General features: G+C 43.8%; 1 protein-coding gene across 3 annotated transcripts in view; it reads left to right on the forward strand.

Annotated features, from left to right (window-relative positions):
- Nucleotides 1-25,951, forward strand: part of Dicer1 (dicer 1, ribonuclease III) — a 65,970-nt gene extending 40,019 nt beyond the window's left edge. For all 3 annotated transcript variants that reach the window (XM_069997644.1, XM_069997646.1, XM_069997645.1), the window contains 16 exons: nucleotides 95-227; nucleotides 1,507-1,582; nucleotides 2,380-2,519; nucleotides 4,103-4,282; nucleotides 4,474-4,687; nucleotides 4,873-5,026; nucleotides 6,038-6,220; nucleotides 6,439-6,544; nucleotides 7,249-7,424; nucleotides 8,592-9,378; nucleotides 12,380-12,535; nucleotides 16,175-17,063; nucleotides 18,545-18,813; nucleotides 20,926-21,088; nucleotides 21,179-21,254; nucleotides 21,612-25,951. In XM_069997644.1, the coding sequence (XP_069853745.1) occupies nucleotides 95-227; nucleotides 1,507-1,582; nucleotides 2,380-2,519; nucleotides 4,103-4,282; nucleotides 4,474-4,687; nucleotides 4,873-5,026; nucleotides 6,038-6,220; nucleotides 6,439-6,544; nucleotides 7,249-7,424; nucleotides 8,592-9,378; nucleotides 12,380-12,535; nucleotides 16,175-17,063; nucleotides 18,545-18,813; nucleotides 20,926-21,088; nucleotides 21,179-21,254; nucleotides 21,612-21,777 (3,868 nt within the window). In that variant the 3' untranslated portion in view covers nucleotides 21,778-25,951. The remainder of the gene's footprint in view (nucleotides 1-94; nucleotides 228-1,506; nucleotides 1,583-2,379; nucleotides 2,520-4,102; nucleotides 4,283-4,473; nucleotides 4,688-4,872; nucleotides 5,027-6,037; nucleotides 6,221-6,438; nucleotides 6,545-7,248; nucleotides 7,425-8,591; nucleotides 9,379-12,379; nucleotides 12,536-16,174; nucleotides 17,064-18,544; nucleotides 18,814-20,925; nucleotides 21,089-21,178; nucleotides 21,255-21,611) is intronic.
- The last annotated feature ends 590 nt before the right edge of the window (nucleotides 25,952-26,541 follow it).

Below are 26,541 nucleotides of genomic sequence, written 5' to 3' on the forward strand. Positions count from 1 at the left end.
CCATTTCAATCGTTAAGTAATGAGTACATTTATTTTTTTTGGACACTGTCTCCCCTTCACTTGGATCCCATATTTTTCTTTTTTTTCTTCATAGATACTGTGCTAGACTACCAAGTGATCCATTCACTCACCTAGCTCCCAAATGTAGAACCCAGGAGTTGCTCGATGGTACATTCTGCTCAACCCTTTATCTGCCCATTAACTCGCCCCTTCGCGCCTCCATTGTTGTAAGTGTGGAAAAGAAACAGTTGTGCATCTTAGTTTGTCACTTCTAGCTTGTTCTCATTTTTCTAGTACATGCAAGTTATAAAATTGATTGTGACATCCACTTTGAAAACTAGATTTTTATCTTGTAATCAGCTACATGTTCAGATTTTTTTTTTTTTGGGGGGGGGTCCAGTCGTGGAGCCTGAACTCTGGGCCTGGGCGCTGTCCCTCAGCTCTTCAGCTCAAGGCTAGCACTCTACCACTTGAGCCACAGCGCCACTTCCGGCTTTTTTCTTATGTGGTGCTGAGGAATCGAACCCAGGGCCTTGAGCATGCAAGGCAAGCGCTCTGCCACTGAGCCACCTTCCCAGCCCCCATGTTCAGATTTTTAATGAACTATATAGTTGTCCCCCTCTTGGAATGGGGCTGCATGACCTCTGACCTTCCCTTACTGAGTTGTGGCTTTAACACATACAGTGACATAAAATCATTACATGTAGTTGAACTGTTCTCACTGTGTTACTGACAACTCAAATAACATTCTTTTTGTAGCTCTTATCCTTTCTTTGATCCCAGCACCAACCTGCAGGTTCTATAGATGAGCAGTTTCTGTTCATAGAAAGCTGCTCAGTACTTGAGTCTGAGTTATAATTACATATCAGTGTAGCATCATCTTTTGTTGTATGTCTGTGGATTCATGAGAATAAAATTCTTTAAAATCGTACTGAAATATTTATCAAAATTGTAAACTCTTGTTTATAGTTTAGTTCTTTACTGGGCTGGATTTTTGTGTGTGTATGCTGGACCTGTGGCTTGAGCTCAGGGCCTGGGCACACTATCCCTGCACTTCTTTTGCTCAAGGCTAATGCTCTCCCATTGAGCCATACCTTCACTTTATCTTTTTGGTGGTTAATTAGAGATAAGATTCTCATGACTTTCTTGCCTGGACTGGTTTTGAACCTTGATCCTCAGATTTCAGCAGCATGAGCCACTGATGCCCAGCTTCTGGGCAGGATTTTTAAAGATGATATCTCAGGGCTGAGGATATAGCTCATTGATTGAACACTTACCTAGCAGGTTTGAAACCTGACTTCCACCCCAGCACCACCACAAAAAAGAAGGAAGACTATTTCAGATATGGAAGTTAGGCTTTTTAAAACCCTTTGCTGCTGTCATTTTTCAAAATCAGAATCTTGGTCTTAGTAAATTGAGCTTTAAAAACTCAGAAGTAGAGGCTCAGAGAGTGCATGCTGTGGTCATAAGCTGCAGGTATGTGATGGAAGGCTTTGTCGTTTTCAGGGCCCACCAATGAGCTGTGTACGATTGGCTGAAAGAGTTGTGGCTCTGATCTGCTGTGAAAAACTTCACAAAATTGGTAAGTAAATGGGTTTGGGAAACATTTGTGATAGAACTAAATTGGAAATGTAAAACAAAAAGTATCTCAAGGACTTCCCAGGTTCTAAGGGGTTTTGTGGACCTGGGAACTGCTGTTGTTGCTGTATAAGTGTTGGGTCAGGTCTTAAATATTTCCATTTCCCTTCAGTGTATTTGTGTGTAGTGTGTGTAGTGTGTGTAGTGTGTGTGTGTGTGTGTGTGTGTGTGTGTGTGTGTGTGTGTGTGTGTGTGGCTTTTTTTCTGACCTCCTATTTAGAAGGGATGTATGCTGATATGCTCTCCAGTTGTTTGTTTTGTTTTTTTTTTAATTTTTGAATCTTAGAATTTGCATTCCACTGGGCACTGGTAGCTCGCGCTTATAATCTAGCTACTCAGGAGGCTAAGATCTAAGGATCGTGGTTTGAAGCCAGCTCAGGCAGGAAAGTCTGTGAGACTCCAATTAACCACCAGAAAACTGGAATTGGTGCTGTGGTTCAAAGTGGCAGAGCACCAGTGTTGAGCAAAAAGACCTCAGGGACAGTACTCAAGCCCTGAGTTCAAGCCCCATGACTGACAAAAAGAAGAAAAAAAAATTGCATTCTTGCTCCTATTGACAATATGAATGCCAGAGAAGAGTGTGTGGTGTTGCATTGTGAATGTGTTTGCAGTATTGCAGGCAGAGGTGCTGTAGCTTGCATGATTCTTCCCTGCTTCATAACTTGATGCTCTGTAGAGTACTTACTAATCTGAAAGGCAAAATAGGGTTGTTTATGTTAATTGTCATTCTATGTTTGTTAGGCGAGCTGGATGAACATTTAATGCCAGTTGGGAAAGAGACTGTTAAGTATGAAGAAGAGCTCGATTTGCACGATGAGGAAGAAACGAGTGTTCCTGGAAGACCAGGCTCCACCAAGCGGAGACAGTGCTACCCCAAAGCCGTTAGTATTGCTTAGAACTGAGTGCAAGTACAGCCTTTCTTTCTGCCTGGTGCTTTCCAGATTCCTGCCTGGGCCCTCAGTCAGCTCTCCAGTTCACAGCCCCTCCCACATCTGCCCTTTTACTCACATGTCAAATCTCTCCCCAACCCCCAGCCTGGCAAAGGGAGTCTTGGACTCGTGTATCAGTTCTACACAAAATAGATTTATTTCACTTGAGCAGATATTCCTTCTTCCATTCATTTTAGCAGTGGCTAGGGCAGGAGCACTTGTGTGGGTGTGGAAGGTGCCCCGGGTGGTGGGCATGGTAGGTAGAGCACGCACCATCCCCCTTCAGCAGGAGATAGGCATGGGCTGCAGGTCAGAACAACACCTCTGAATCTCACTTCAGTTCCAGTCATGCTTGGCTTAAGAATTTATTTTTAAATTATTTGTTAATATTTTCTACCAATAAGAACCCCAAAGGCAAGATTTTGCTGTGTACTTAGCATAAATGTGGAGTTTTTGTCTTTTTCAGTTTCTCTTTTAAAATAATGCACCAGGCCAAGCATTTTCAGTATTCAAATCCTTCTCTCTTTCTCTCTCACCTTCCCTTCCCTTCCCTCCCTCCCTCCCTCCCTCCCTCCCACCCTCATTCCCTCTTTCCCTCCTTCCTTTCTTCCTTTCTGTCTGTCTGTCTGTCTGTCTCTCTCTCTCTCTCTCTCTCATTGCAGTGTTGGGTTTGAATTTATGACCTTGTACCTGCTTGGCCAGGTGCTCTACCATTTGAGCTGAGTCCCAAGCTCTTTGTTAAAAATATATATGTATTAATTTTTGTGTGAAATGCTTGTTTCCTTCCTATCCAGGGTTCCTATTAGACTGATTTTTAAGGGACCAGCACCACTGATGCTAGCCAGTGTTGGGAGAAGCCCACTCTGCCCACCTCCTGCTCATGCATTCTGGCTGTGCTGGTAGACTGCTAATCATAGCTGCCTCAGGCCCAGAGTTCTGGATGCTGTGATTTATCATTGCCTTTCAGAAACTGCAAGTCCCTAATCTGTAGGGTGTATTAGTATTGAGAGCTTAGAAACCATTCAAGACCATTTAACTACTCAGATAATGAGACAGTAATACTGATGGTTTCGGTTCAATGAAAGATAGTTTCATTGAAGTAACCAGAGATAAAATTCCACTTATCCCAGATACAGAGACATGCACAGACACACACCAGTCTGTCTGGTGGGATTGTGTATGTGCTGGAAAATATATGTAATGTCCACATATATGAAAAGGTGAAGAGATTATACAATATATTACAAATGATAGTGAGGTTCTCTTTGAGTGCTGTGATTTTTTAAATTGTCTATCTTTATATAAAGTCTGTTATTTTATAGTGAGTAAGTAAGTTAGAAGTCCAAGCAGAAGAATTTCCTAGTCAGAAGAAATAGGTGAAGTGAAGGTGAGAAACTCTGACTTCAGCAGCAGGTGGCAGAGTGATGTAATCGAGAGTTCTTCCCTGAGTACTTTCTAACCTTTTATGTGCCTGGGAATATATCGAGGCTATTTGTATTTGAGCACAATGCTTCATTGTTTCTTTCCAACTCTAGATTCCTGAGTGTTTGAGGGATAGTTACCCTAAACCTGATGAGCCCTGCTATCTGTATGTGATTGGAATGGTGTTAACTACCCCGTTACCCGATGAGCTCAACTTCAGAAGGCGGAAGCTCTACCCTCCGGAAGACACCACAAGATGTTTTGGGATACTGACTGCCAAGCCTATACCTCAGGTAGGCCTTGCCTGCTCACAGGGGCCTCTCACCTTAGTCTGTCACCTGAATCAGTAGTAGAAAACAGCTTACTCTGTGCATTTGATCTCAGCCAAAAGGCCAAGGAGTGATCATCCTTGTCTTCTGAAGTTTACTGTGTTGGAATAAGATGCCTGTTGACTGACATCTGCTTTATTTTTCTTTTGACCCAGATTCCTCACTTTCCTGTGTATACACGCTCTGGAGAGGTGACCATATCAATCGAGCTGAAGAAGTCTGGTTTCACTCTGTCTCTCCAAATGCTTGAGCTTATCACAAGACTTCACCAGTATATATTCTCACATATTCTTCGGCTTGAAAAACCTGCACTCGAATTTAAGCCTACAGATGCCGACTCAGCATACTGTGTTCTACCTCTCAATGTCGGTAAGAAGGATCTGGCAGTACAATGTCCCTTCACAGTAGCTACAGAGCAGAAGTCATTTTATGGTGTTTACTAGGAAAGCCTCCAACTATGATAACTAAATCAGACATGTGTCAATGTACCCCAAATAGGAATCTTATCTGTATTATATTTTAACAAGTTAAAGAGTCTTTTTTTCCCCCCTAAGTTAATGACTCCAGCACTTTGGATATTGACTTTAAATTCATGGAAGATATTGAGAAATCTGAAGCTCGAATAGGCATTCCCAGTACAAAGTATTCAAAAGAGACACCTTTTGTTTTTAAATTGGAAGATTACCAAGATGCAGTTATCATTCCAAGGTAAGTATTTATTACCATGATTACCAAGATTATGTTGGTGCTATTGAGGCTTCAGTGCTTGCTAGACAGGTGCTCTACCACTTGAGCCACACCTCTAGCCACCCACTCCAGGTAGGCATTTAAATAGGAAGGAACATGGTGCTGACATTCTGTTTTCAAAGCTACTTTGTTGATGTGGGGCCGTATGAGCAGTGATGTCAGCGTTGATAGTGTGGATAGGAAACATAGGTGTCTTTTCCATTGGGCTGTTCTCTGCGGTTCACTCACCTAAGAAACAGACCCAGCACCCTGAAGATAAAGGTCAGATCAGCTAAATTATACTCAGTCTTTCCTCTTAAAATCTCTTCCTTTTAATCCCCAAAATATTATTACAGAATTCACTCATGAATAATAATTTTGTTTCTTGAAGTTTCTATAAGGAATAATGTTATTGAGCTCAATGGGGATAATAATACTTTTTTATTTTGAAAAAAATACACAATAAAATTATTGAGTTTTGAGCCATAAAAAATAAAGCACTTTTCCAAGAATTAGAGTGCTGGGTACAGTTAGATATTTCTTCAGTTATTTCAGACATTATTTATCACTAGACTATCATTGTCACAGATGCTTTAACATATTTTACGTGGCAAGTATTCAGCATCTCGTGTTTTGCATTAGTAACATTCAAAGTGTTTATTCAAATATTTGGAAATTCCTGGTCTTCTGTATTGTTTTGATGATCAGACATGTTAAAATACTAATTAGCTTTCATGTGTTAGTAAAGTATAAGTTTTTAGAAGAATAACAGAGTAGGGGAGAATGGTGAGTTAGTTTTTACCTGATAAATACAATTTTTATTGTCTCAGATACATTTAAAATACCACCTTTGGAATTAAAGTTTTTATTAATGCTATTTATATTTAACCTCTTGTTAAATTCTCAATCATAATTTGTATTTCCATTTTAAACCAGTTGTTTTAGGAATAGCTGATTTAAAGGAAAAAGCAACCAATTGATTTTCTCTTTCAGATACCGCAATTTTGATCAGCCTCACCGATTTTATGTAGCTGATGTCTACACTGATCTTACCCCTCTCAGTAAATTTCCTTCCCCTGAATATGAAACATTTGCAGAATATTATAAAACAAAGTATAACCTTGACCTGACCAATCTCAACCAGCCACTGCTAGATGTAGACCACACATCTTCCAGGTAAGAGCTCCAGGAGTGCCATTTCCACTGTACTTGAAGTGTTCTTTGCAGAAGTGTTACTCTGTGCCCCTGTGCACCAGTGACATTAGAAGGCATTGGCACAAAACCTAGCCGAGGGAGTCAGCCAGTACCATAGATGTGATTTGTAGGCACAGCTGGAAAACTACCATGACATATATATTTCCATCTGTTTGATGAATTCCTTTTGAATTTTGTAGACTTAATCTTTTGACACCTCGACATTTGAATCAGAAGGGAAAAGCACTTCCTCTAAGCAGTGCTGAAAAGAGGAAAGCCAAATGGGAAAGTCTGCAGAATAAACAGGTAATGAATTATTACTGGCATACTTTTTTTTTTTTTTTTGGTGCTGGTACTGGGGCTCAGGCACTGTCCTGCTGAGCCACATGTCCAGCCCTTTTTGTGCTGGTTATTTTTATGTCCAATGCAGGCTAGGTGGTGGTGATCTATTTTCAGCTGCTTTCCATAGCTAGAACAAAAGATGCATGCCATTGGGCCCAGTGCTTGGTTGAGGAAGGGTCTCAGAAACTTCTCTGCCTAGGTTAGCCTCGAACTATGATCCTCTCCATGTCAGCTTCCCAAGTAGCTAGGATTATAGTGAGAGCCACTGGTGCTCAGCTTACTTATTAATTGAAGACTGTTTCAATGATACATTATCAGATTATCTGGGTGATTTATAATTTTGGGGAAGCCACCCAGCCCTTAGACTTTATTTCATGCCATCTTCAGTAAATTTTGAGAGTTTTGCTTTATCTGTGGACCATTGTTGTAATTACATTGTGAAATCTTCCTCATAAATCCTATTTAGACTTGAAGGATTCCACTTAGACTTGAAAGATTACTGTTTTCAAATACTTTCTAAAATTAGCTTTTATAGCATTTTTTATTTTTATCCTCATCCATGAGTGTGAAATAACCTTAATTTTCTTTTTTTTTATTCTGTGCCTGCACACTTGATCATGTATGTTTACATTTTGTATTGATCTACTCAGTTGTTTCCTTACTAACAGATCCTGGTTCCAGAACTCTGTGCTATACATCCAATTCCAGCATCACTGTGGAGAAAAGCAGTTTGTCTCCCCAGCATCCTTTACCGCCTTCACTGCCTTCTGACTGCAGAGGAGCTAAGAGCGCAGACAGCCAGCGATGCTGGCGTGGGTGTCAGATCCCTTCCTGCGGATTTTAGGTATGCCAGATGCTGTAGTCAGAAAGAGCATAGGTTGTGAAGTCCTACGTGCAACAGAATGGAATCAACTTAAAATTTTATTTTTCTGTTGACTTAAATGACTGAAGGAAAACATAGATGTTTAATGCATTGTCTGGCATGGTAGGTAAATCACCAGCACTCTGGGTCACCAGGCCCTCCGTTCTTGAAGGTGAGAGGTAGGCAGAATTAATGTCCTTTTTTCAGTGGTGACATTGAAATGGGAGTGCAAACAGTTAAGACTGCCTTTCTCTTCTTTTTTTTTTTTTTTGCTAGTCCTGGGGCTTGAACTCAAGGCCTGGGCACTGTCCCTGAGTTTCTTTTGTTCAAACCTAACACTCTACCACTTGAGCCACAGAGCCACTTCTGGCTTTTTCTGTGTATGTGATATTGAGGAATCAAACCCAGGGCAGGGCAGGCTGGGATATAGCTCAGTGGCAATGCACTTGCTTAGCAAATACAACATCCTGGGTTCGATTCCAAGTACCAAAAAAGAAAAAGCAAAAAAAAAAAAAAGTTAAAAAAACATAAAAGTATATTGTGTGTACTTTTGTCTTCACTGTTTTCTTCCCATTAGTAGACTATTCTGGGAAGTTTTTTTGCTCATCCATTGAAATTAATTTCATTTACCCAATAGAAAAACCAGATGGCTCTCAGGATTGAAAGGACTTTAAGCACAATGTGAATACTGTTATTTGTACTTAATACAGTGTGAAACATCAGTTCAAATGATATTCCAGTGATATTCCTGTATTAACTCATTACTTCTCAGGATACTCTGGTGTGGTAGTTGCTCTTGGCTGCATTACAAAAGCAGAGGCTGAGGCCAAGCAGCAATGAAAGTTGTCCAGAATTGCTTGGCTGATTGATCAGAGGTCTGGGTTCCACCATAAAGTCTGTGCCTCCGAGTCCTGCAGGCCACTTTCGTGCCTGATCTGCTGAACCACTGTGCTGTGCTCTGGGGCAGTCATTAAAGCAGCAACATCCTGCTTATTATAATTGACCTAGTGTAGAATTTCACATTATGTCCTATTCTGACTTAGAACTTGTTTCTCTTCTAAACTAGGGAGTATTTCTCATATCGTTGCTTTTTAGTTCAAAATGCTATCACTAGTCCTTTTGCAAAATTGTAAAAAAATGTCTTTGCAGGTATCCCAACTTAGATTTTGGGTGGAAAAAATCGATCGACAGCAAATCCTTCATCTCAATTTCTAACTCCTCTTCGGCTGAAAATGATCATTACTGTAAGCACAGCACAATTATAGTCCCTGGAAATGCTGCACATCAAGGTGCTAATAGAACCTCCTTAGAAAACCACGACCAAATGTCTGTGCCCTGCAGAACGCTACTCGGCGGGTCCCCTGGTAAGCTCCAGATTGAAGTCTCCACAGATCTGACAGCAATTAATGGTCTTTCTTACAATAAAAACCTTGCCAATGGCAGTTACGATTTAGCTAACAGAGACTTTTGCCAAGGAAATCAGCTGAATTACTACAAGCAGGAAATACCTGTACAACCAACTACCTCATATCCCATTCAGAATTTATACAATTATGAGAACCAGCCCAAGCCCAGCGATGAATGTCCTCTACTGAGTAATAAATACCTTGGTGGAAATGCTAACAAATCTACCTCAGATGGAAGTCCCGCAGTGGCCACGAGGCCTGGCACTGCTACGGCCAGTGCTGTTGATACACTCAAGGACAGGATGGACCGAGAGCAGGGCCCACCTGCTGGGCTGTCCTCGAGGACGCTTGGCCCTAATCCTGGGCTCATTCTTCAGGCTTTGACTCTGTCAAATGCCAGTGATGGATTCAACCTGGAGCGGCTTGAAATGCTTGGTGACTCCTTCTTAAAGCACGCCATCACCACCTATCTCTTTTGCACTTACCCTGACGCTCACGAGGGCCGCCTTTCATACATGAGAAGCAAAAAGGTAAGATGCGATGCTCTCTGCTTGAGCAGGGAATTGGTCCGTGGGCCTGAAAGTGGTTGGAAGGGTGGAGAAACTTCAGAAGATGGGGGGCAAGTGCCGCTCTGGACAGAGATTGCTCAGGCCACTCGGGCTGCCCCACCCTTCTACCAGACCAGCTAGAATTAAGCCGCCAGCAGGGGTCAGGTGCTTTCTGCTGATGACAGCTCAGGTTTGGGGGTTAGCTGATATATTTACAAGTATTCTTGTCTCACTGTAAGTATTTGTGAATGTTTATTTTCAGCTTACTTATCAACAGATAAGTTCGAATAAACCTCATGGTACAAGCACTTGTGGCCCAAATCCTAGGCACAGAAGTTAATTGGGGGAGCAAGGAGGAGGAACAGGTAGACACAGTAGTGAGATGCCATCTTTTCTGGCAGAACTCTGCCACATTCCAGGATTCCTGCAGGGCAGAGTCCCGGGCTTGAGAGACTACAGGTACCCTCCAGTGTTGAGCAGAAGAAGCCACATTGAGAGCAGTTGCTGATGGTTCCAAGGAAGGGTGTGCTCCTATACCTTGTGTGGGAGAATAATGAATAAAAGAGGTGCTGGAGCTCCCTTAGCCAACACTACCCTCCCAGCACACAGAGGAAGGAGCATCACCCGAGAGTCAGAGAGGGCGCTCATGAAGGAAGGAAGCTTAGAGTCTTCTGTGTCCCCTACCCCCCACCCCACTGGAACTGAGCAAAGGGAGCTGAACATAGGCTCTGAGTGGGGCCACACAGGGCCGTGTGGAGATAGAAGATAGCTGGGCAGAGGCTTGTGCCGGTGGGGCTGAGCCGGAGCCAGGCTGAGGACTTGCACCTAGTGCGAATGCTCTGGAACTCTTGAAGGATGTTTGAGCACAGAACTGTAAATATTAGTGAGATGATCTCTTAAAATACTAGTCTGGTAGCAGACTAGCCATCAGAACACCCCAACCAAAGGCAGAAGCTGAATGTGAGTTCTGTGTGTGACCACAGCAGACACCCTTGAGCTAACTGTTTGGAGAGGTGTATGCTTTCATTATCCCAGAGCAGAGATAGGGCACCAGGGTGGAGGCTGGCCTTGCCTTGCCCCAGGGCACGTGGCAAGCCAGGGGCAGAGCTGAGATTGAGCCCACACAGAGCTGCTTTGAGGAACTTGGTTTTCACTGTTCCCTTCTGATTCTGCCCAGCCCCAGGCATAGCTCGGGCCCTGTACAAATGTCCTCTCAAGTCTTTCTCCCCGCTGGGCTCTGTGGGGCAGCTACCACAGTCCCATTTTGCACTAAGTGTGCTCAGCCCGTGGGAGGGCAGGCGCTCTCATCCCAGAGAACCTGAGACAGACTGGGAATGCCCACGAATCTGTGTGGGCTGGAAGGCTGGGGACCGCAGCAGGAGTGGGAATGCAGGGAGTTATTTAAGGTTGGGGGTTGTAGACCTCTGGGAATATCATGTGGAGAAGTTCAGGTAATTGTGAATTTAGGAGTCCAGTTTGGTTTTGGAAGATAGGTCTCCTTAACTTAAGTAAATGAGTTTTCACAGGGATGGTTGCAGGAAGGAAGTACAAGGCTGAGCAGGAGTACAAAGAAAGAAGCAGCACTGTTCAGTAAGAATAGACCATTTGGTTAGAAAGGCAGTAACTTCCACTGGCAAAGTGTGTCCACTCATCGGATCAGCCCCCCCTGTGTTTCTGCAGAACACCTGTCCCTGCCTTCATTGCTGAGAAGGCCTGTTCAGAGGGCTCCTCCTTGGAGGGCTCTGGCCACACGCTGCCTGCTTCCCTTACTCCATGCTTTGCCCTTGCCCAGCCCTGTCCACACTCATCCCTCTGCCTCCGCTGATACTCTTCTCTCACCTGCTCACCTGTTGGATTCTTTCTGCCTCCTGTGAGTTTTGCCTGTTACCAAGACCCTCTCTGCCTGTTACCAAGACCCTTCACTCTGTTCTGCTCCATTTCCACCAGCTCTGGACATGCTTTCCTTCCTTAGGGTACTTTGTTCTCATAGCACAAGGGAGCCCAGCACTTACTTGTATCGGTTCCTCTGTAGGCAGCTAGGAGATTGCTTTAACCCTGAATGCTGGTTCCTACAGGCTCTTTTTCCAACAGTCTACTATGTACTCCACGAGAACTGTTCTTCTGGCCTCGGACTGGTTCCTGCTGGGCTTCCTAGCCAAGGGCCTCCCCCAGGCAGGTACTTGGTCTGTAGCTGCTGAGTCACAGGGACAGAGCTCATGAATTCTTCAATAGCAAGTCTGAGAAAATGGAATTGAGGTCAACAGTTCTAGACCAGAGTCTCCAAGAAAAAAACTAGAGAGAACTACAAAGATTGGAGCAAATTAGGGAGGGGATAGAAAAGAAAATTGAAATTGACCAGAGGGTAAATAATAAGACTGTTTCATTGATGTGAATAAACAAATGCTTTTTGTTAGCTTTTGTTCCATTTAAAAATGGTTGGACAACAATGTCATAAAAAGTTATCCAAAACAAAAGATAATTTTTGAGAGAATGTTATAATTAAATTACATTTCTGTCTTAGATTCTAGGGAAATCAAAATTGTTTTAGCTCTGTGCATTGCCAATTTTTACTAGAAAATCTGTAACTAGCATTGATAGCATTTATAACTAGAAATTTGTAAGTAGAGATTATCCCTTTCATTGAGAATATTGTGACATCTCGATTTTATTGGTGTGGACTCTTCTTGTCTTCTTTGATAGTTCTAGTTAGCAGTTTGTATCATACATCATCAAGTTGTTTGCAAGCTCTGAAATGGAATTGTTCCTTTTAACTCATTTATTGTATGTTTGTGTATAATAGATTTTAATAGACTGCATTTTATATTCAGAAACACCAGAGAATATAGAACACGGGAATTTGAAATTCTTATCCCATCATGCATGGCCGTTATAATGAAGAACATTTAGACTGTGCTAAGTGGCCCATGCGTGGTTTGCTAGACCATTTATGGCTAAGTGTCTTGTGCATTTTTTTCTGCTGAAGGTCAGCAACTGTAACCTGTATCGCCTTGGCAAGAAGAAGGGCCTGCCCAGCCGCATGGTGGTATCCATATTTGACCCCCCCGTGAATTGGCTTCCCCCTGGCTATGTGGTAAATCAAGACAGAAGCAACTCCGATAAGTGGGGGAGAGATGAAATGGTAGGTTTTCCCTGGTTGCCTTGTAAGTCAAGACAAAAGGAATACAGATAAGTGGGGGAAAGATGAAATGGTAGGTTTTTGGGGGAGCTGAAGAATTTTGGTTGGTTTTTTGTTGTTGTTGTTGGTGGTGGTTTGTTTCCCTTCCATGGTATGTTTACAATACAGAAGATAGTTGATATATTGAATAATTTCTTTAAATTGACTATCTTTTCTTTGTATTTAGAGGATGATTTTGTTACCTTCCTTTTTCAGAGGCAGAAGATTTTATGTTTTGATTTAAAAAGAAAAGCTAACTAACCTCTCCCAGTTTCCTTTCTTTTTCCTATTCTTTTGAACAAAATGACTTTCCTTGACCTGTGATTGCCATGCCATGGGTGAAATAATTCATTTCAGTACCAGCTAGCTTTGCTAGCTCAGGGCTTTCTCAGGACTGTTTTCTTCTCCTGTGATCTAAAGAAATGCCACCGTCCCTAAGGTTGTAATCTGGTGGAAATAACTTCAGCCTTGCTAATAATGGCTTTGGAAGACTTCGAGTATTAGCAGCCCTGCTTCCCTTTGTCTTGTTTGGAGGCCACCAGGGGGCAGCTGGGAGGCCTCAGCATAGCTGACCAACTCTGGCTGAGGCTGCGAGCTCCTGAGCCCCTCCCTCCTCACCGCCACAGCTATCCTGGCAGCTTTCTTTCCTGGGCTCACTTCTCACTCATGAGTAACTGGCTTGTGATCCTTCATTTCCAAAGAAATGTTGTATTTTCAAAATAGTATTTCTTTTGTTTCTGACATGCCTATCCTAGATAAATCTTAAATATTTACAGGGTTAACTTACTCCACAACTATGCTGATTTCTGCTTGTCGAGTGTTTTCCCTTGTTCTTGTTTGTTTTGTGTCTTTGCTTTTTTGTACTTGTTTGACAGTGCTTGGGTTTGAACTTGGGGGCCTGTACTACTTGAGCCTTACCTCTAGTCCTTTTCTGTTGTTGTTATTTGAGACTGAGTTCTATCGTGTAACTCTGACTGATGTTGAACTCGAGATCCTCCTGCCTCAGTCTCCTGAGTGGATTATAGTTGTGCTCTACCACTCCTGGCTTGTTGGACATATAATTCTTATAGCATTTGACTTATCACATAAATGGAACTTACCTGGAAAAACATTAAGATAACAGTTAAAGGCAAGTTAGGTTGGAAAACTGACATTACCTACTGATTTAGAATACATAGAATCTCCGAAAGCAGGTCAATTTTGAACATTAGGAAACATGCTGTATTTTTTCTGAAGAAAAGCTCCAATAACAATAATAATAATCCTGGCTGGGAAAGTGGTCTAGTGGTAGAGTGCTTGCCCACCATGCATGAACCCCTAGCTCAATTCCTCGGTACCACATAAACAAAGCCATAAGTGGCGGTGTGGCTCAAGTGGTAGAGTGCTAGCCTTGAGTCAAAGGAAGCTCAGGGACAGTGCCTAGGCTCTGAGTTCCAGCCCCAGGACTGGCAAAGAATAAAAAAGAAAAAAAAATAATCCTCTATTAATGTCGTTTCATGATATTATTGACTCTTCAAAAATATCACATAAAAGTGATATTACCATGTTGATTTGGTTTGGATTTGTAAAGAGTTCTTGTTTTCCTTAGTGTTCCTGCAGCTTGGCACTTTGGTTCTTGGGACACATTGAAAACACTGCTCAGACTTTAACTTAGGGAGTCACAGGTTCTGCAGTAGCCATTTGCATTCTGTTTGAAACCATGATGACTTTTTGTTGTTGTTGTTGGTCCTGGGGCTTGAACTCAGCCTGGGCACTGTCTCTGAGCCTCTCTGTACTAAAGGCTAGCGCTCTACCACTTGAGCCACAGCACCACTTTTAGCTTTTCTGTTTATGATGGTGCTGAGGAATCAAACCTCATGCATGCGAGGCAAGCACTCTACCACTGAGCCACCTTCCCAGCCCCTGCCATGGTGCTTTTGATCTGCCCTTCCTGTTCTCCCACCTGGCTTGTCCCTTTAGCAGACTGGTATCGGTGGTGGCACCTTGGCATGTGAAGGTCTCCTGGGAGAAAGGGTGGTGGTAACTCCATAGAACCTCATTTTGTGAGATTGAACCTACTCCTTAGTGGATGAAGATGCTGAAAATCAGGCTTTATTAGTCTTTTTGCTCATCGTCAGGCTGTTTATTTGTGATATAACTATTCTTTTGTGTTAGCATTAGCTTTTGGTAGCACCTTACTAGAGATTTTTTTACAAGGATTTAAAACAAATTTTTATAAATTATTCAGCCTGAGGTTTTAAATTGCAACTTGTCCTGTTTGGTCTTAAGAACCAAACAATAGTCAAAACCATCTCATGTTACCTTGGAAAAATACAGAGGTTGACAGGAAATAGTTCCTTGAGGTCTGCCACTGGAGTTTTTTTTTAGTATTCCTCCTTATTTGTCAAAAGTTTCATTTTTTAATTAAAAAACAGTGAGCAATACAGTTATATGTTTAGCCTCTCTGCTGTGATTTCTTTTCCTTTTTAAACAAATACAGTGTTTCAATCTCTTTTGAATCTGGTTTAAAATTAGCTGTTTTTCTACTTTTAAAATGCTTGACAAAAAGTTTGAAAATATTTTTTTCTGAGTACTCCAGAAAGTTGTTATATACAGTTAAAATTGAAGCATACCCTCCTGCTTTGCTCCAAAAGTAAAGTGGTATTGTGTGTTCTGTTTGTGTGTGTGTGTGTGTGTGTGTGTGTGTGTGTGTGTGTGTGTGTGTACCCATGTGTGCTGATATGTTTACTGTGTAACAGGAATTGGGCTTCTTTTAGCATTGCACAAAAATTCTACCTTTATTGTAACTTCCTCCATTATTAAGGTTGTCATTCACAAATAAGCTTTTGCCAAAGTAATTGGAATTAGCAAAGATCTTTTGACAGAAATTGAGTTGTTGTGTTTCATGTTAGTGTAAGTTTTCTGCTATTTTTGTCAGTTATGCTGTAATGTGTTACCCTGATCACTACAGCTCAAAGCAGAGGGAAAGAGTGATTTCTCAGTTCAATGCTCATTTTTATTTTTAAGCAAAACAGTTTAATCTTAGGTTGTAGCAAATGTCTTGTGATTTGCAATGGAAATAGAGAGATAAAGCATCATAAAATCCTTCTGCACAATCTTAGTGTTATAAAGTTTTGAAGATAATTTCATCTGTTTTTATATTATATTCTTAATTGAAAATACAATGCTCTTTTACCTGGAATTTCATTCTATTCACTTGGAAATCTTTTTGGAAGTCAGTTTACGTGTTTTAGAGATCGTGGGTGGGGGCTTGTGCGGCCCTCGGTGCAAGGCCCTCAGTCAGCCTTCCCCGGAGACTTGCCCTCGTGGACGTTCATTTGAACTTTATGTCCTTGTTCAGGACTCGTAACTTACAGCTTTCTATTGCGTAAAGGTCATTTTATAACCTAGAAAATGAACATTCAAAGAACATGTTTTACTTTGTTTATATGATTAAATAACTTATTTTATGTTAATTGAAAACAAATGGCCATGATTTTAAAGTTGCCTTTCAGTATTTGTGGTTGTCATTTGAAATTATCCATAACCCTTGCTTTTATTGAGTTTCAAACCCTTTTAAAAACAGCAGCTATGTTTCCCCTCCTTCTTCATCCCCCGTTTCAGACAAAAGACCGCCTGCTGGCAAATGGCAAACTGGATGAGGACTGTGAGGAGGAGGAAGAAGAGGAGGAGGAAGAAGAAGAGGAGGAGGAGGAGGATTTGCCTTGGAGGGCTCCCAAGGAAGAGGCCGAGTATGAAGATGACTTCCTGGAGTACGATCAAGAGCACATTCAGTTTATAGACAACATGTTGATGGGGTCAGGAGCTTTTGTAAAGAAAATTTCTCTCTCTCCCTTTTCCACCACTGATTCTGCATATGAATGGAAAATGCCCAAAAAATCCTCCTTAGGTAATATGCCATTTGCACCGGACTTGGAGGATTTCGACTATAGCTCCTGGGATGCAATGTGCTATCTGGACCCCAGCAAAGTTGTTGAAGAGGACGACTTCGTGGTGGGGTTCTGGAATCCGTCCGAAGAGAACTGTGGGGTTGACACGGGGAAGCAGTCACTCTCCTACGACCTGCACACAGAGCAGTGCATTGCCGACAAGAGCATAGCAGACTGCGTGGAGGCCCTGCTGGGCTGCTACCTGACCAGCTGCGGGGAGAGGGCAGCACAGCTTTTCCTCTGCTCGCTGGGGCTGAAGGTGCTCCCGCTAATGAAAAGGACTGCCCGGGACCTCGGCGGCAGCCAACAAAGGAGCCCTTTAGGGAGCTCCGCCACAGCCCCAGCGGCCGGCCCCCGCTCTGCAGGACGGACCGGCCTGGAATACGGCTCCCTGAAGATCCCACCCAGGTGTATGTTTGACCACCCAGATGCAGATAAAACCCTCAACCACCTGATATCGGGCTTTGAGAACTTCGAGAAGAAGATCAGCTACAGATTCAAGAACAAGGCTTACCTTCTGCAGGCCTTCACACACGCCTCCTACCACTACAACACCATCACAGGTAAGGAGCCCACACCATGCCGGCCCTGACCCGGAAACGCTGCCTGGTGCATAATTTGGGTCTTATAAAAAATGATCTATGCACGGGCAGTCTGAGTGCTTAATATGTGCGGTTGGGCGAGAGCTAGAGAAAAGAGAAAGATCTTTGTTTTCCTATCTTTTGGGGGAGGAAGAACTGCTTAGAAACTTGGACAGTGGTGATCTTGCACACTTTCCCTGATTTCATTTTATGTGCTGCATGGAGAGATTTAAGCTATAGCATTTCGTGTATTTACCGTCTGCTTCCACTCATGCTTTCTTCCTGCACATTCAGTGCTGCGTAGGGATCTTAATTGATCCTCGGCTTTCCTTTCCCTCCTAGATGTGTCAGAGGCCCTCTTGAGTTTTTTAAACCTAAAGACAGGAAAGTTAGTAGACACGGTTTCACAGGAAAGCTGGCTCTGCTGTCATGTTTAGGTGTTTGTTGTGCTCTGTTCAATTCTTTTATTTAGTATGCTCTTAACCCATAAGGATTGCAAGAAGCACTCCATCCCCCAATTGAAGATTAGCTTCACCTTGTGACTCAGTTTTGTTTTCTCTACATGGATGGTACATGCTTGAATCTAGAATGCCCAAACAAGTCCAGAGTTGTAGTTTCTGGAATAAAAGCAGTGTAGGCTAAGACGATCTGTAAAGTTTAAAACCAAAAGAGAATGACTGATTCTGGTTAGGAAACTGGCTTACTGAGTAAAGGCTGCCTTTCTTTGTGGGGAAGTGAACAGGCACCCGGCTTCCATACTGCTTTATACCCTCTGCTGGAGCCCTGAAGGCCAGCCTCTGCCTGCCTGTCTGCCTCAGTTTCCTCTTCTAATCATAGTGAGAAAACTAAGATGTTGCCTAGCTCTGAGAGTCTCTCACATCTTGACAGCCATTTTTGCCGAGGTCCTTGTTCAGTTCTGCAACTCTTCTTTCTCAGTGTCTTGGCTTGGATCAGAGTCAGTATTTCCAGCTTATGTTGAGAAGAGGGTCCTCTTTTTCCAGCTGTCACTGTGTAACCTGTGTGGCCAGGTGTGGTGAGAAGAGGTGTCACTTATCCACACATTCCAGAGTATGACAGTGTGCAGTGAGGGCAGCAGAGCAGTGTGTGCCACACATGGCGTAACTCAGGTGACAGTGCCCATGGGGCCCAGAGCCTGCCCGGCCAGCAGTGACCAGAGACAGTGTGCTCGAGATGGCACCTGGAAAATCATTTTTTTCCTGACAGGCATTTGAAACTTTTGACCCTCGTTTGTACGCATGTGTATGTGTATAATATGTGTGTATGTGCCTTAAGTTGACATTAAAACCTAATTTCCAGAGGCTTTAGTAAGCCGTTGAGTGTAATCTCATGGAGGAAGATGGGGTGTTTGATGATGACCCGAGGCAGCGTCTCTAGAGTGAGGCCAGGGTGCCGAGGGTGAGTGGTGTCACGCAGCCGCTGCTTCCTCTCTGCTCCTCGTGCAGATTGTTACCAGCGCTTAGAATTCCTGGGAGATGCGATTTTGGACTACCTCATAACCAAGCACCTTTATGAAGACCCTCGACAGCACTCCCCAGGGGTCCTGACTGACCTGCGCTCCGCTCTGGTCAACAACACCATCTTCGCGTCGCTGGCTGTGAAGTATGACTACCACAAGTACTTCAAAGCTGTCTCCCCCGAGCTCTTCCACGTCATCGATGACTTCGTGCAGTTCCAGTTGGAGAAGAATGAGATGCAGGGCATGGATTCTGAGGTTAGTACTGTTTGAAAATACATCAAGGAAGCCATCCAGCCAGAAGTCCCAGTCACTTGAGCTCTGGCTTCATGACTGACCCGAGGGACCACTGAAGGCCAGGGCCAGGTGGCTGCAAGTCACACGCTTTCTCTAGAGAACAGAAAGGCCCTTCAGGAACTCAGGTGGCCCTGAGACCTGCCTGCCCTCTCCATGACCACGAGGCCCTTCAGGCAGGAGGAGGAGTGGGCTTTCCAGTTACTTCCTGTTCTTGGCCCTTGGTAAGATCCTAGGGTTGAGTCAGCAAGCCACACAAGTGCACCTCCTTTCCACCCCTGGATAGGTCACTCCTCCATCTCTGTGTGTTTTAGTGGGTTCGAACACTGGCTGGTGTCACAGGTAAGCCTCACAAGAGTGTGTTCTGCTTTAATTGAAGTGGGGAGATCTCGTTTTGAAACCAAACTTCTTCTAGACACTGGCACTCGAGAGGCATCTCTTGAGACTTTGGCCGGAGGTTCTCTGGTGACCAGCGAGTGCCGACATGTGTGCCCCCAGCTTCACAGGGAAGGTGTTGCTCAGGCCCTCATCTCCTCCACCTCAGCGCTCATCTGCCTTGGAGGCACTAGGAGAGCACTCATGTTGTTTGCTTGTTTCTGTAGATTTTTTTCAAAGAGTCAAAGGATTTGTTCCTGATTGTTCTTGCTTTCCTTTGTACCGTCTCTCTAATTATCTCCAAGTGTTGTTGGGAGTAGTAGAGTCCTTTGGCTTTTGTGGGTCTGGGACTTCAGCTGTGGGGCAGATAACACTGAAGGAAGTCTGTGCACAGCTCATGTTCCCACTTGTCTTGTGCTCTTCTCCACAGCCAGCGGTCAAGCCCCGGGGAAACTCCACCTACACGTCTTCCACTCCTGGGGTCAGGCTTTGGGACACAGACACCCAAGCTCTAGATGGGAGGGACGTGTTACAATTTAAGTTCTCTTTGGATGCCAGGGAGCATACTGATCCTGCTAGCTTTTGTTCATTTCTTCTCTTTGTTTGTATAAACATATGTGTAGAAGTTACAAAAACGTATGGGAATGTCGTGGTCTGGCTTTTCTAGTTCAGTATTTGATCTTGAGGAAGTCTCTCTCTCTCTTGCAGGCCTTCATGTCCTCAGCTGTGAAGTAAGAATAACACTTGCTAAGTTCTAGAATTCCTTTCTGTTCCCCAACCGTGAGATGCGAGCACTAAGTCAGTATTGCAAATCTATAGAGCTTGGTGTGGCTAAGCAATTCATTTAAAGTTAATATGTCCCTCTATGTTTGGTATCCTTTTTCCCAAAGACTGCTTATTAAATTAGAAAATACAGGTAAACCAGAACATTAATTGAAGTTGTCAAATTATGCTTCCTCAGAAATAAGCACAGTGAGCATTTGCGATGCACCGTACCACTGTGAGGCATGGAGGGGAACTGTTGTGTCAGACGGTGGGTCTGTCCTCTTCCTGTGTGTGCTGGGCCGACAGGCATGACTGCTGGCATACGGTCGCTAGTATCGTGGGCCTCGTTTCTGTAAATGCCCTTTATGGATGTCTTTGATTAGGGCTTTTAGTAAATATAGGTGCGCTGAATAGATTGATATACCCAGTTACCTTTCTAAGAGAAGTTTCTAGGGACAGAATTTCAGTATCAAAGAATTGTGGATTTAAAAAAGTGTTTTCATATATATAGATAAACACATAAGATTTTAGCCTGTGCATCAGGAACTTTATTATAGTGAACTTGTGTTAAGTGATTTAATGAAAAGGAAGCCTGGAGGGAAACCCTTCCAGAACGAACTTCCCTGTCAAAGTGACAGAACAGTGCCGTGCTGTTCTGGGGAGCCTCTGCCCCCGTGTCGAGTACATTTGAAGAAGTGGTTTTCCACACATTGACTATCTCCAATGGTGTTGTACTGGCTTATGTTTTAATTTAGTAGCAAATTTTTTCCCCTTTGCTAGATGTAGACTACTAAATGGAGGTGGAGATTTTTTCTTCTTTGTGAATAGCAGATATGCCCTGGATTCTTTGTGTTGTTGCTCTTGTTGAAGAAATGATTCTTTTAAAAAATCATTACAAATGGGCTCTGTGCTTACATGTCACGCTCTCTGTAACAGCTCAGGAGGTCCGAGGAGGACGAGGAGAAAGAAGAAGACATTGAAGTTCCAAAGGCCATGGGGGATATCTTCGAATCCCTCGCTGGCGCCATCTACATGGACAGCGGCATGTCTCTGGAGACCGTGTGGCAGGTGTACTATCCCATGATGCGCCCACTCATAGGTATGGCCGGCTCTGCTCGGGTGAGGCCAGACCAGCCTGCAAAAATACCCCAAGCCTGTGACTCAAGTCCCTCTTCCATTTTGATTACAGAAAAGTTTTCTGCAAATGTGCCTCGTTCTCCGGTGAGAGAATTGCTTGAAATGGAACCAGAAACCGCCAAATTTAGGTAAGGAGAAAATGTGGGGGAGGGGAGGGACGAGCTACCTAAAAGCAAGAAATTCTCAAAGGTACCACCAAGCAGTTATCCTGAGAAATATTTACACTGGGGTGCACTCTTATCCAATTTCCACCCCTCATTCAGATTGACTGCTCTTTTTCTTCGTTTTGTTTTCATAAAGGAAAGCTGAGTTTGGGACGAAACGGCAGCCCTGTGGGCAACGTGCTTTAGTCCCAAGGCCCGCTTCCTTTGTGCCGTGTCTGCTCAAACTTGGGACTCTCGGCCCAAGAGTGCCCGCACCACGCTGACTGACAATAATAATAAATACTTCTGCCTGCTAATTCAAGCTGTCTGGACTTTTTACAGCCCGGCGGAGAGAACTTACGACGGGAAGGTCAGAGTCACCGTGGAAGTCGTAGGAAAGGGGAAATTTAAAGGTGTCGGCCGGAGTTACAGGATCGCCAAATCTGCTGCAGCGAGAAGAGCCCTCCGCAGCCTCAAAGCTAGCCAGCCCCAGCTTCCCGGCAGCTGACCCGTCGTGAGCTTCGGAGCAAGAAGCAGGACTGAGGGGAGGGGTCCGCACCCCAGGGATGATTGCGCATTGGTCCTGAGCAGAATGAATCGAAGGCAGAATCTAAAGTTTGTTTGATAACAAGATAGATAACAGAATAAAAACATTTAACGTAATGTATAAAATTTTTGGAACTAATTGTAGTTTTAGTTTTTTGCGCAAACACAATCTTGTCTTCTTTCCTCACTTCTGCTTTGTTTAAATCACAAGAGTGCTTTAATGATGACATTTAGCTAGTGTTCTAAGTACTGATAGACAGGTTTCTTTGTTGTTGTTGTTTTTTTTTCGTTGTTTTGGGTTGGGTTTTTTTTTTGTGTGTTTTTGTGTGTGTGTGTGTGTGTTGCATCTGTTTTTGTCAGCTTTGCTTAGCGTTAGAAGACCATGGAGCTCAACGCTCCTCTATCCTCCAGTCCCACAGAGCCCCAACCATGCTGAGCTTGTGCAGCGGTGGCCACTGAACCATCAGGAGCAAGACCGTGCCCGGGCCGCCTCTGTCCACCAGCTGTGCTCGGCCGGTTGCTGTGGCACTTAGTAATAATAAGGGACAGTTTAGCCACCATTGGCTGGCGCGTTGGTGAATCAACGCTGTTTCCGATGCCACATAGTCCTAAAAAGGTTCTTGCCTTAAAAGTGAAAACTTCATGGCTATTCTTCTTTAATTCTTATTATCTTTGGAACCAGTTGTTTTGTATCTCCTTGATTTGATTAGGTGTGAGATGCTGAGACCGAGATGGACAGCTCACCGTACACTTGTAACATATTGCAGGATCATGCTAGAATCTGTCACGTGTACCGAAGACATTTTAAAAAGCAGATAGCGTAATAAAAAATTAATCTGGGGTAAATATTCTATTTTACAAAAAAATAAAATAAAACCCTCCTGCTAGAGAATTCCACTGGTGGAATTTCTGTGGCAAAGAATTTTGCCTGTAGGCTGTTGCTCTAACAAGTACCCGTAGACATATGACCCCTCAGAATGCTGCAGACTTTCTATGGACCGCTGCTCACTTGGAAGCAGGGAGCCTGCTCCTGCCTGCTCTGGGAGCCCCTCCCCAGGCTCCCGCCAGGTTGCATGCGTACCTCCCCTAGCCAGGCCATGCTGTCAGCGACACAAACTTTAACCTTTGCCATAAACTGCCATCGTTTTGATACATCTGTGATTTTAGTCACTAACTTAAACTAGCTCATTATTTCCATCTTGGGAAAAAGGAAACAAAAATTAGGCTTTTGCCTAAGTTTCTTTAATTAGACTCATAGGCACTCTTCACTTAAATACCTCAGTTTTTCTTTCCTTTTTGCATGCATTTTTTCCCCCTGTTTGGTGCTATGTTTATGTATTATGCTTGAAATTTTATTTTATTTTTTGCACTGTAACTATAATACCTCTTAATTTACCTTTTAAAAAGCTATGGGTTGGTCTTGCACTCCCAGCATACCAGTGGAGGTTTGCTGCAATTTGCCCGGTTAATTATGCTTGAAGTGTAAGAAAGCTGAGCCCAGGAGCGAGTGCAGGGGCTGAGCACACGAGGCCTTCTTTGCCTGCATGTCCTTCTGGAGTTGAGATGAATGCTGCATTTCTGTTTTCATCTACAAGTGGCCTCTGTGCACCTGCAGAGAAATGCCTATGTGGATGCAGACTCGAGGCTGCCAGCTCCACCCTCCCCCCATACACACCCCCCTCCCCCGCACCCTGAAGGAGGGGGAGATGGAGCTTCTCGCTGGTTGTTTGGAGATCTCAATTACTGAATGATTTTTTAAGCAAATTAATAAGTGACTCATTTTTAAAATACTCTAATTTTGAACTTTAGATGTCTGTCTGAAATTTTTTTAAGCAACATTAACATGAGAGATCACAGCAAGTGAAAACCAAGCGATTCTTAACCTGCATAACTGTCTAATTGCACAGTGGCCGGACATCCTTGGTTTTGCTGCTGAGGGGGGGCTTGTGGTCCCATCACAGGTCTCGATTTAGAAGCCCCTGGAGGCCAGGAGCCAAGGGCTTGGCATTGTGTCCGTACGTTTATCTCACTGGTTAGGGAGTCTCTTGCTTCTTGGCACCAAAATCAGATTGTTTCACAATTATGATTTCCAGCATGAGGAAAATGCCTCAATATATTTTGTAACCTTTAAGAAGATGTATTTTGTTGTTGTTGTTGTTGTTGTTAATATTAAGAAGTTCAGACTTGGATATGGTTAGATTATCCATTCTCAGTGGTGCAAATTTCTTGCAACCATTCACAATGTCTTATCAGCCTCACGTTTTAGTTATTTCGTTGTTTTTATTTTGTCAGAGAAAAATAGCTGATACTAATTTGACTCACAGTTTGAAACATTCTCTGATCCCCTAGTGACCAAGTTAAAAAATAACAAGTTGCAGTTAGACATAGGAAATGGTTCTGAGCACGTCGGTCGGTCGTGCTGAGTGTTAATGCTGTGGAGTTTTCCCTGGGTTTGTTTGTTGCAATGTTTTGCATCTGTCAAGAAAAAAAATGCCCTTCTCTGTAGCCCTCCTTTAGGACTGTGTGTGACCCTCTCCCTCTCCTGCTCGGCTTGCCCGCTTTCCCAGTGTGAGGCAGAATGTAACACGGGGGCCAGCTGGTGGCGTGGCTGAGCCCCCGCCGGTGTGTAAGGACTGGTGAGGCACAACGTGGAAAAGCAATTGCAGAAATTCCTTGTGATGGTCGTGTGCAGCTTACTTGGCATGAACCTTCATTGTAAATGTCTTTTGTTTCTTTGATAACCTACTTTTCCGCAGTCCTAACTATGCTGCATTTGAAACCGCCTTTCCCCTCTGTTCTGTTCATGTAGCACAGGTCGGCATTGTTGCACTTGTACCACGCTTTACCTCATTTCAAGAAAAAAAAAATTCTTATACCTGAGAGAGGGGAAAAATGTGGTTTGGCCTTGCTGCTGTTTTGATTTACCGAATTTGAAAAAGATAATTGTCATGCCTGCAATGTGTGTCATATACTTGCACAACTTAAGTAGGTCATTTTTGTCTGTGGCATTTATACTGTTTGTGAAAATATGGCAGAGATTTGTTAACTGAATTCTTAATTATGTTTTTAAAATGTTAACATTTCTTTTACTTTATGTGAAGTGATTAAATTTAGAATGACCTCTCACACTCCTGTAATTATCCTCTAAATACTGATCCTTTTACTTTCTCAACAATAGCTTGTCCTCAGAGACGGGCAGACGCCCTGCCCTGAGTGGTGATGTGAGGGCCGCCCCTTCGTTCCGTTGGTTCGTTTCTAACAACCACTCCCCTGGCTGCCTGAAAGTCAGGGGAGGTCAGCGGTGAGGACGACCAGCCCGGCCATGGCTCTCCTCCGGGCCTTGTTGATTTAAACTCCCCTTGCTGGGCTAGGGCATCTAATCCTTCTGCATAGAACTTGAGCCAGCAAGCCAGGACTTCGGCATCCTCATGTAGCTAAAGCTGTGTTTGAGTCCTAGGCCAGCTGGCGTTGTCTGTGGAGGAGGAACTCAGGCCGCGAGTGTCACCTCTGGTTATTTTAATGACATCTACTTAGGTATATTTTTCCAACTGCTTTTCTGGAGTTGAATTATTTCTAAATAAATTCCTTTATTTTCTATTGTACATGAGAAGTTTTAAAGATACGTTTAAGACCAAGAATAGTGAGATGATTTTTCTGCGAGTAATAAGATGTAGGAATTTGCATTGGGGCCATTGTCTTGTCCACCAGCCGTGAAGGTGATTTTTTTCCCAAGCTAGCTTGTGAGTATTTTCTAACCACTGTTTGTTCTTGACGATTGAAATTCTGCAGATGCACTTGGTTCGGGGCGGTCGCAGGTTGCACAGCAAAAGTGCAGATGGAGATGGGCAGGGAGGAGGGGCTCTCTGCTCTGCTCTGCTCTGCTCTGCCCTGCTCTGCCCTGCTCTGCTCTGCTCTGCTCTGCGCGGGGAAGGAAAGTGACTCAGATCACGAAACCCGCGCAGCACTGCTCCCTCATTGTCACGGCCGCAGCTCACCCAGCCAGCACACGGGCAAGCTGCAGCCTGCACCTTAGGGGTCTCAGCCCCCTAAGCTGGGGGGCTTCTTGGGTTTTGGTTTTTGTTTTGTAATAACTGTAGCCAAGCAAATCTCCAATAAAGTATGGTCTGTTCACTTGATATGTACTTTTATCTTGTTTTGTCTTTAACCAAGTGGGCGGTAACATTTAAATCATGACAGCAAGAACTGTCTCTACAATGCTTTCATTCCGCGGGGAGGTGTGTGAGAATGGATGTTTTGTGTGGGGGGAGGGGAGGGGCTGGTATTGGTGTCTGGATGTAGCATGAGTGCTTTTTGGCTGAATGCTTTTTTTCCCCTGAGCTTTTTTGGCTCTCTACCACTAGAACCTTAGCTCCACTTCCAACCTTTTGGTAGTTAATTGGGGCTAAGAATCTCACAGACTTGCCTGCCTTGGCTGGTTCTGATGGAGATCCTCAAGTCTCTGCTTCCTGAGTAGCTAGGATTCCAGGTGTGAGCCACCAGCGCATTATTTTAATAACATTTTGTTCCCCAGTTCGGCCTCCCGTCCACCTGTGGAGTCGCACGGGAGCAGCCATCTTTCTCCAGACTCAGGCAGCACCGGGGTGCCACCGCGGCCCAGCGCCGGGTGCCAGCTCCCTGGGCGGTGGATGATGTGCTTATTTTGAATCTGTGGACAGAACGTTTGTTTGAAGACTTTCAGGACACAGTTCCAGTATTGCTGCTTAAG

This window comes from Dipodomys merriami, unplaced genomic scaffold, assembly GCF_024711535.1.
Source record: "Dipodomys merriami isolate MVZ:Mamm:240054 unplaced genomic scaffold, mDipMer1.0.p SCAF_50, whole genome shotgun sequence".
Taxonomy (NCBI): Eukaryota; Metazoa; Chordata; class Mammalia; order Rodentia; family Heteromyidae; genus Dipodomys; species Dipodomys merriami.